The 10,712-nt window shown below is 26.2% G+C and overlaps 1 protein-coding gene across 1 annotated transcript; it reads right to left on the minus strand.

Moving 5' to 3' along the window:
* Nucleotides 1-256: 256 nt before the first annotated feature.
* LOC132936373 (H/ACA ribonucleoprotein complex subunit DKC1-like) lies at nt 257-10,712 on the minus strand. The gene is made up of 11 exons (XM_061003093.1): nt 10,533-10,712; nt 4,429-4,586; nt 3,747-3,963; nt 2,803-2,918; nt 2,487-2,736; nt 2,251-2,411; nt 2,064-2,184; nt 1,697-1,815; nt 964-1,067; nt 848-893; nt 257-617 (listed from the first exon to the last, which is right to left on the minus strand). The coding sequence occupies exons 1-11, from the start codon at nt 10,543-10,545 to the stop codon at nt 492-494; spliced, it is 1,431 nt and encodes a 476-aa protein (XP_060859076.1). The 5' UTR covers nt 10,546-10,712; the 3' UTR covers nt 257-491.

The following is a 10,712-nucleotide window of genomic DNA, read 5'->3' on the forward strand; positions in this document are numbered from 1 at the left end:
AATAATTTCATATTATATTAATACTTTGAACACGTAGCCACATAGGTACAATATAAATTAAAACATTTTTTTTTTTTGGCAACACATCACGGTAATACGCGACACATTGGTTGAGAACCACTGTATTATACTAATGACTTTAAAAGAAACACGACTGCTCTATTCATAAATATTGTGTTCAGTTTTTATTAAATTTGTCTGTATTGATGATGTTTATTTATGCTTACCAACATTTAAATTTAAATTAAATAGAAAATTTAGAAAAATATGTTCAGTATAATTGCATAAAAATAAGTTATCAGTTCAAATGTAATAACAATATTGTTTTATGTATAAATACATTATACATTTCTTTGTCAACAGAACTCGATTATAACTCAACATTTCATATTAAAAAAATATTTATTTTTTTTTAAGAACAACAAATTATGGTTATCAAAACTTTGTTTTCTTATTCCTTCTTCCATCTTCAGTTGTCCAATCCTATCCGTTCAATTTTCTTCTTCCACATCCAATTTTTCTTTCTTAATTTTCTTTTCTTTCTTCGATTTCTTTTTTACTTTTGTCGCTTCCGTTATTTGAGACTCATTATCCGGTGATGTACTCTGTCGTTTTCTCTGAACAAATCAAGAATACAATAAGTTAGCTAGATATAATGATATTATTATATTATAATAAATATGTATAGAAGCCAGTAGTGTGAGGTAATGTAAAACAAATATTTCACATGAAAAACAGATATACTTATCAGCAATCTACTTTCATCAATAGTATTATTTTGACTAAAACTATAACAAATAATTGTACCATGTTCAACCATAAATTAATGTATATTAATTTTAATTACTTTTCTACTTTCTTCACTTTCATCTTCAGTTTTCATTTTTTCAATTCTATAACACAAAAAATACAATGCATTTAATAAGCGTACAAATAAACCAACATGATTATATTATAACTTACGGCTCCTTGTAAAATGTTTGTTTCCAATTGTCCGGGGTATTCTCATTTGGTTTACCATATTTATCTAATAAGCCATCTTTAATCATGGTCTTTTTAGTACTAGCCTAAAAAAGACAAAAAAATTTACTAATGAATAATTATTGTTTATAAAATAGTGTACATATTATATTAAAAACATTCTTTTTTTTGCAAGGATTACATAATAAAAAATATCTATTTATACATCTTAAATATATTATGATTATTTTTCAGTTGATTGGCAATAGTTGTAAGTTCTTATATAATATGAGTGTTATTGAAAGAGATACCACATAATAATATTTGAGTGACAAACCAAATTGTCTCTAGAAAGTGATTAATTTAAGTAATACTATTTAAAGTTGAGAAGTAAAGAATTTTCTTACAAAAATCCTACCAAAAATATTTGTTTTACAAAATTTGACATAAGACAACTTAAACAAAATCCATAAAAGTTAAAACATTAAATACAAGTGGCAGATAATAATACTTCATAACATTATTATTGTGCTTTTAAGAAATGTATAGGCTTCAAAATTAAGATAACTGTGATTTAAGAAACCCTAAACGTATCAAGTTATATATAAGTAGGATAGAAGATGATTAACTGTGTTTTCCTGTTTGTGTACAGCATATTGCTTCACACAACACTCAAACATCAATGAATCAAATAATTTGTCTGATCATTATAATACCAATAATATAAATATTGTACCATTGGTCCCAGTCCCCATTTACGAGGATAGGTGTCTCGATCCATTAATACTCTTTTGATTTTGGCAATAATACCATGATCGCAGCTTGAAATTGTAGCTGTTGTCATCAATGCAACACCTATTTAGTAGCAACAAAAGATAATAAATAAATATTTTTAAACTTAGTATTTATAAGACTAAATAAAAAAAATTTGCAATATAAAATGAACTGTTAAACATAAGTCATTAAGATATTATGTTTTTAATATTTAATATTCATTTTAAGTACAAGTACAGGTATTTAAAAGAATTATGTTATAATTTATTTACACTTTAATTTTTTATGATAACCAACTTAAATAATATTTAATGAAACGACTCAATTACCTAAAGCCACAGCTTCTCCTTTAGAAGAAACAATGACGATTTCCATATTTAGTTCAATACCATCATCATACCGTAATAATCCAGGCAACATAATTTTAGCTCCATAACAAATTGCATTTATCTATAACGAGTTTAAATTAAATTATGAAAACATTATTGAATTTTTGTGATTTATTTTTATACTTACGGCACTATCTTTAACAAATACACGTTTGTAATTTGTTAGTATTCCTTCAAGTGGTCTAACTACTCTTCTTAAATAAGATTCATCTTTATTGTTCTCATACATCCACTGCGCATCCAAAACATCATGTAATGTTGCAAGGCCTTCTTCTTCACTTGTAATACCTTAAGAAATACAACAAACAAATAAAATTGAACTCAGTGAAAGAAAAATGTTTGATAATTAAATTTAACAATTACCAGAACGGTTTCTTCTAAGTTCTATCATTTGACCTCCAGTTCCCAACATTAGACCCATATGAACACACAGTGTTCTTACATAAGTACCAGCTTCACACTTGATCCAAAATACTCCAATATTGGCTTCCTCGTCATAATCCAATAGTTTATTTTCATATATAGTACGAATACGCAATTGACGTTTTACAGCTGCAATTAAAGGGGGGCGTTGGAAAAGAGCTCCGCGCAAAGATTCCAGAGTTTTTTTAATCTAAATTATTAACAATAATATAATTTTCTCATTTTTTAGCAATAAATATATAATAATAGCACCGACCTGAAGAACGCTTTCTACTGGATTATGAAGTTTAAAAACAGAAATATATTCTTTTCCACTAGATTGTTGTGATTTAACAAGCCGTGTTGCTCTTTCGATGCACACAACCAATACACCTATACATTAAAAAATAATTGTCCTTAAATTATTAGTAGTTATAATTAGAATACAAAATAGATAACTAAGTATTAAGATTGTGTTCAGATAAATAGAATTAAAAAACTAAAAGTATTGTTTAAAATATGTTAAACTTTTGTTAAATGTTATGAATTATTTCTTTTGTACTTATGAAACATTACAAATTTTAAATAACAAAAAAATCTTACAAATATAATTATTATTCCGAGACCTGCATATTTAAAGTATGTTATTATTTAGAGCATTCTATTAAAATGCTATAATATATTTTATCCATTCAAGGCATGAACTTAATCCATCAAACTTATCTTATCTAACACAAGTATAATGTTGATGTATAAAATATTTTATATAATAAATATGTAAAAAAAAATTCAATAAATTATATAATAGGTCAAGCAAATAACAAAAAGACAATGAAATGATAGAAACAATGTTAAATAGTGAATTAAATATAATAATATGATAATCAAAATATTGTGAAATGTGTTTTATTTAGTTTAATAAAGACCATGATAAAGTAAGATGGTATGATAATATGTATTTGATGAATTGTACACTTTTTAGAATTGGTCACTAAAAAGTATATTATTTATAAATTTATGATAATGATGCTACAACTAATGGTGAAACACTTGTATCAAAATGGTGCTGTGTATCATATAAATGTCATAATACCATGATACTTTGTCATGATAATAACAATTGTGACATTACACAATGTAATTATTTATTTAATCAATTAAAATATTAAGTAAATACAGAGAAAACTAAAAGGTTTTTAAATAAAAAAATTGATTAAATACCTGAAGTTTTTGGATCTAATGTTCCAGAATGACCAGTTTTCTCAACTTTTAACATTCGCTTAATCCAAGCAACTACCTCATGAGAACTTGGATTGGATGGTTTATCCAAATTAATATAACCAGCTTTAACGTATTCTCTAATTTCTCTTTGCAAGGGATTTGATCCAAATGGCAACGGTGTATAATGATTTGTGCGGACATTCATATTATCAAAATGCTATAAAAAAAGTTATATTATTAAAACGTGATTGCTCAAATAATATTTGTGAACGGTTTATTGTATAAAACCAAAACTTTCCTATCTCTAAACCTATAGCAAGTCTACTAAATAAAATCAAAAGTTACTTATGTTACTAACCCCCTTCACCATCTCAAAAAAATGTAAAATATCATGTATCAAAAAGGTTAGACCTTTATACAGGTATAATACAGATACATTTTAGCTAAAAATATTTACTATTTAAAATTGAGATTATAACATTTAAATAATACTGGCTTCACATAAAAAACAACGAGCAAAAAGTTGATAAAATAGAAGTTCCAAATAATTTAGCCGAGGATTTACTACATAAAAGAAATATAGTTGACAATACCACATTGATTACCATTCTTAAAATGACATTGCATTTTGTACAACATTTTAATATTCATTAAATATTACAAAATTAGTGCTAATGTTTACCTTCAAAAGCAAAGGCCATTTTGAAGAATCAATAGTAGCAGCTTTTTCAGAAGGTTTTATAAAGAAGGGGATTTCAGCCTGAAGTTCTCCCAAGGATTTTTCATCATTTAATCCTTTAGATTTTCTATTTTTCTTCTTCTTAAGAACTGGTAAAGCAACTGGAAAATAAATATAACAAGTTTTATTAATATAATATATTAGATAGGTAGGTATAAGAAATCATTTATATAATGATAAAACAAAAAACAAGGTCAATATCCATCGCACGAGTAAAACAATTAATATATACTTAAAAAAATTATCATTAGAGTAGTAAATTTGTGAATGACCTTTCAAATAACTAGAAGTGGTATGACAAATAAGTCTTTTCAATTATTGGGATACCTTAAAGAAAATGTTACTAGCTCATAGTTTTTAATAGAACAAATTCCATCTTTTTTTGCAGATTGAATGCACTTATCCAAGCCGTAAAAAAAATAAATATGGTTTGATTCTTAATATTTTAGAAAATAACCAAGGAAAGAAACACCACAAGTGGGTACCACTCTGCTCTACAGTTGTAGGTCACTGTAATGTATATGTGCAATTTTAATTCAACGATATAACATTGCATACTAAAAACGGTTCTGATTAAACAAGGCCTGTCAGCCTATGTTACTAAGTATATTATTTTATATATTTATATTGCTACTTAAGTAGTTTATTTTAATATTTGTTAATAATTGGTTGATTTAATTGTTGACAAAAACATTGCATTTTAAAATGCCATTGTGTGTATGAAATATAATAATATACTTTAAATGTTTTAAGTATAAATATATTTTTTAGATTTTTTTTTTATATCAAGAACTACTTATGAGAAAATGTGTTTTAAATTTGAATTCAATAATATAATATCATTGTATAAGAAAAACTATTCTAAGCGGAAATGGTCAGTCAGCCTATGATATTACCAAGTATATTTGATGATATTATTGTGAATTAAGTAATTTATACATAAACCTTGTTTTAAATTTTCAATCCTTGGCTATAAAATATGAAAATTTTATAAATTTTTAACTACAAAATCGAACTTTAAATGCTTAAAACAAAAAATTGTACCTATGTATTTTTAATATTTTTCAACTGCTATTGTAACAATATATCAGGAGCCTTGCATTAAATTTTCAGGCTTTTTTACCCAACAAATAACATTAAATTTATATTTATAGAAAAAAAAAAAACTAAAAAAATTTTAAAACCGACAATGTCCGTGAATAGCTCAAAAAGAGTCAAAATATTTTCAACATTTTATGGTGTATAAAAAATGAAAATATATACATTCAGTGAAATTTTCATGTATCTACAGTTATTTTTTTTTTTAATAACAATAAAATAACAAAATCGCTACATGAGAAATCGAGTGAATATCCAATATTGTAAAATTATGAACTTCAAACGCTCATAAAAATTTAATTTGATTTGCTTGTAGAAATTTTTTTTTTTGAAAGGTAGACAAAATTATGAATAAGCTTGTTGGTAAATTTGGCTGCATACAAAGGAATGTTACAAGTGTGTACGCGATTTAAGGAATCTTGTATTGAATTTTTAAATCTATGATTTAATGAATTCTAATTAAAATAAATTTGCACATTTTCGTGATTTGCGATCTACCATTGTAACAATATATTAGAAGCATTAAATTAAATTTAGAAGTATTAAATTTTACTGACATTTAAAAATAAATTGGCAACTTAAAATTTCCGTAAACGGCACAAAAAATATTTTGAAAATTTTGTTGTATAAAGAAAATGCTAATATTGAGTAATGTAAACATTCAGTGAAAATTTTATTTATCTACAGTCATTTGTTTTAGAGTTACACTAAAAACCAAAATCGTTTTTGTCAAAAATCGATTTTACGTAAAAAATCCTGATTTCCTAAATTATTTTTTCGTTTTTCCGGGCGCTTTTGAAAACTACTGGGAATTTTTTTACTTTTGACCTCCATAATGTACCAACTAGATTCACTTTCCCATCGAACACGATATCGTTGAAGAAAATCAGAGCAGTTTTACTGCCCCAAACCGTGATGATAGACGTAAATAAAAAAAAACACATTATAATATATTGTTGTAAAATCAATACATTCCATGGTACCGCTCTAAAATTGAGCATTTTACAACTACAAAATAGTATGCGAATTTTCATGAATGTTGTCAAAATTTAAAATTCAAATGCTTATAAAAAAATTGTTACTATATATCTATCAGCAATTATATACTTAACTTATATTATAAGAAAATAAGCGAAACCTTGCAGAAACTTTACAGAAAAAAATTCTAAAATGTCAATTGTCTAAAAATGGCTTAAAAAGAGTCGAAATATTTTAAACAATTTTGTCATGTATAGAAAATGTTAAAGTAAATTTTTTAAATATTTAGTTATTCGTTTTTTTGGTTAGGTACACTAAAAAAAAACAAAATCGATTCAGTCCATAAATAGTTTTGCGTAAAAACTCCAGTTTTACCTTAATTGTATTTATGTTAATCCAAATACTTTTGAAAATTACTAGGAATTTACTATTTAGACTTTTCAAAAGTACCAACTAAATCCAATTTTCTATCAGAAACATAACTCTATACTATACTAAGTTAAAAATCAAAACATTTTGACCACTTATTATGTATAAATGCACAAAAAATAAGTTAGGTGTTTCACAAAAGCGAATATCCGCAGGTACTTGATATTTTCAAAACATTTTTTTTTTTTTTTTTGAGCTTTTTATAGACATTTGAATTTTTACATTCTGGGCGGAGCGATGGGTGTATTAGTTTTACAATGATGTGTGTTTTTTATTTTGTGTCATCACCTTTTAGGACAATAAAAATACTTTGATTTTCTTCAACAGCATCTTTCGTGATAGGAAAGTGAATCTAGTTGGTACATTATGGAGGTCAAAAGTAAAAAATTCCCAGTAGTTTTCAAAAGCGCCCGGAAAAAACGAAAAAATAATTTAGGAAATCAGGATTTTTTACGTAAAATCGATTTTTGACAAAAACGATTTTGGTTTTTAGTGTAACTCTAAAACAAATGACTGTAGATAAATAAAATTTTCACTGAATGTTTACATTACTCAATATTAGCATTTTCTTTATACAACAAAATTTTCAAAATATTTTTTGTGCCGTTTACGGAAATTTTAAGTTGCCAATTTATTTTTAAATGTCAGTAAAATTTAATACTTCTAAATTTAATTTAATGCTTCTAATATATTGTTACAATGGTAGATCGCAAATCACGAAAATGTGCAAATTTATTTTAATTAGAAATTCATTAAATCATAGATTTAAAAATTCAATACAAGATTCCTTAAATCGCGTACACACTTGTAACATTTTCTGTTACGCCGCAACACCGTTCCACCAGTTGTTGGTAAATTTGGCTGCATCAAAGGATGTTACAAGTGTGTACGCGGCTTTATAAGTTTGTCTACCTTTATCAGAAAAAAATAATGTCTACAAGAAAGTAAAATTAAATTTTGATGAGAGTTTGAAGTTAATATTTTTACGACATTGGATATTTTACTCGATTTCTCATATTATAACGATTTTCTTATTTTGGTGTAATTCAAAAACGAATAACTGTAGATACTTAAAATTTACACTATAATAGGTATGTTTATTTTATCAACTCCTATATTTGAAAATCTTTCGACTTATTTTGGGCTGTTTACAGGCAGTATCAAATTTCACTTGTTTTAGTTTTTTTTCTATTAATATTAATAAAATTGTGTTTGTTGGGTAAAAAAGCGTGAAAATGTAATATAAGGCTCCTGAATCCTGATATATAGTTAATATACCAATTAAAAATTATCAAAAAAACAGCCACTATATTTTTTTATTAACACTATAAACTAGCACATACTAGGTGCCTCCCATCTTTATCGTAAATAAAAAGGTTTAGGGAATTTGAGGGCACTACAAAGACATATTTTGTTATCTCCGTCTTACGTTCAGCAGATCCCGTTTTTAGTTTTTTTTTTTATAATTTTTATTAACAACTTATGAGGAACTTTGTTTTATCGACAATATTTTAAGGGAAAACGTACCTTTTAGGAACCAATTAAACATTTATAACCTGTCCATTGGGAGGGTAACTCCTACATAATCGGGAAGCAACCTTAGTTTGCGTTTGTTCAAAATTGATTGCAAAATTCGTCAAAATTACGGACATTCATTGTAAAATAATTGGTTGGAATGAAAAAATCCAATAAATATTTTTTCTCAAAGCGTATTTAATTGAAACATATTTAAACAAATCTGAATAATACATAGGTTTAGTAAAGTTTTTTGTTGGAAACAATGTAATTATTTGGAACTGTATACCGTAATCCAATAATATACATTTCCAACGAAATATTTTTCATAAAAATAAGTATCTGAAAAAATAGGATTCTATAGGTACTGATACACAAACAACAGTGCCATCAGCATAATATATATGTTTCCGACAAAATAATTTTCCAGAAAAATACTTTTTTTTTATCGAACTCGTTTACGACATATTTCAAACGGATTACGATACAATATCAATGAAATATAATTCAATAAAACTACAGTTCCAACAATGAGTTTCCGATGTGGTATTTTTTAAACTATAATACGATTTCAAACCAATCATTTTCCAACTTTTTACGCGCCCTGGAAACTTTTAGGTGCATATATTACCAATTATATATTTTTACATAGGTACACACGATGAAAATTTTAAATGCAATGTTTTCGGCATAAATTAATACAACGAACCACATTACTACTAATAAAATTAATACTTTAGTAGCAACATAAATATATAAAAAAAACGTAAAATAATATACTTTGTAACATTAGGCCGACAGCCTTGTTAATCAGAACCGTTTTTCGAATGTAATATTTTATAATTTAATTCAAATTTTACACATACATTGGTGACGAAGTACACTGGCACACACCACGCGGATACCTACTTACTTTCCTTCAATTAAAAGTTTAGACACATATTTTATTAGTTATTTTAATTTACATGATTGTTGTCCTTTAAATATTTTACATGTACTGTACTCAATTAATATCTTTAGTTTAAAATATTTCATTTTTTATATTTAATAATTTTGATTCCAAATTATGGGTACAGGGCATTTAAAAATGACTTTTTTAAAATTTTAAGGATTTTTAATGGATTAAATTCATAGTAATTAATAATTATTCATATTAATTATTACGGCCCATTTTTACGGACGTACGGTTGTATCAAAAATACAAAATATTATCGCTTGGATTCTAAACATATAAATAATAGCTTTATAATATAACACTCATTATTTCGCAAAATATTGACTTTTTTACATGATTTCAAGTCGTTACAAAATAAATTAATTTTAAAAAAATTATGTTTTTTAAGATTTTTACTTTTTTTATATGCAGTATACAGTTTTAATTTCATATTCCAAAGCAGAATATGTTTTTAATCATTTCGATAGGTACATAAAAATCGAATTTAGGGTGAATAGTTTATGAATTATAAATAATATTTCAAGTAAATATGAGCGGATTAATGGACCAACATTTTGTACACTCCGCTCATCAATAATTTAAATATTATTATAATATAACGTTATCCATCTAGTTGCCGGTTTGATACAAAACAGTAATTAATATTAGTATTGTTATAATTACTGACTCTGAACTACTTTATTTGTATTAATTGTTTAATAAATTAAATGTTGAAAATATGTATCGTTTATTAGAATATAATATTATTAATTTAAACATGTGGTGTGGAGGCATAGGCCGGGGTGGATTAACTTTAAAAATACTGCAGCCCGTTTAAAACGTAAAACCCAATTTGCGCCCCTATGCAACCAACTCACATTTTTAACTTTAATAATAACATATTATATTGTTACAATAATAAATATTAATATTAAGAACACCGGTGAAGTATTCGGTGCATTAAACGTTGGTTAAGAAAATAATACGCAGTGCGGGAATCACCTAGTTGTGCACCGACAATTTCGACGGGTCGATTATTCGATACGCGTTCGATATCGACAAATTGACCGAAAAAAATATTATTTGTACTTACGGGCGGTGTCCATTTTCAAAAATGGTATTTGAATTGCAATTTATATCGGAGAACGGTAGTCGGTAAACAAAAGTTGATGGATGAGCGGGAGAGTGGTACAACGACCACGACGTCTGAAGAATGAAGATCTGAACGCAGTAGACGCGGTAAGTGAATCACGTGCGCGCCGCACTGCCGTGA

This window comes from Metopolophium dirhodum, chromosome 1, assembly GCF_019925205.1.
Source record: "Metopolophium dirhodum isolate CAU chromosome 1, ASM1992520v1, whole genome shotgun sequence".
NCBI classification, from domain to species: domain Eukaryota; kingdom Metazoa; phylum Arthropoda; class Insecta; order Hemiptera; family Aphididae; genus Metopolophium; species Metopolophium dirhodum.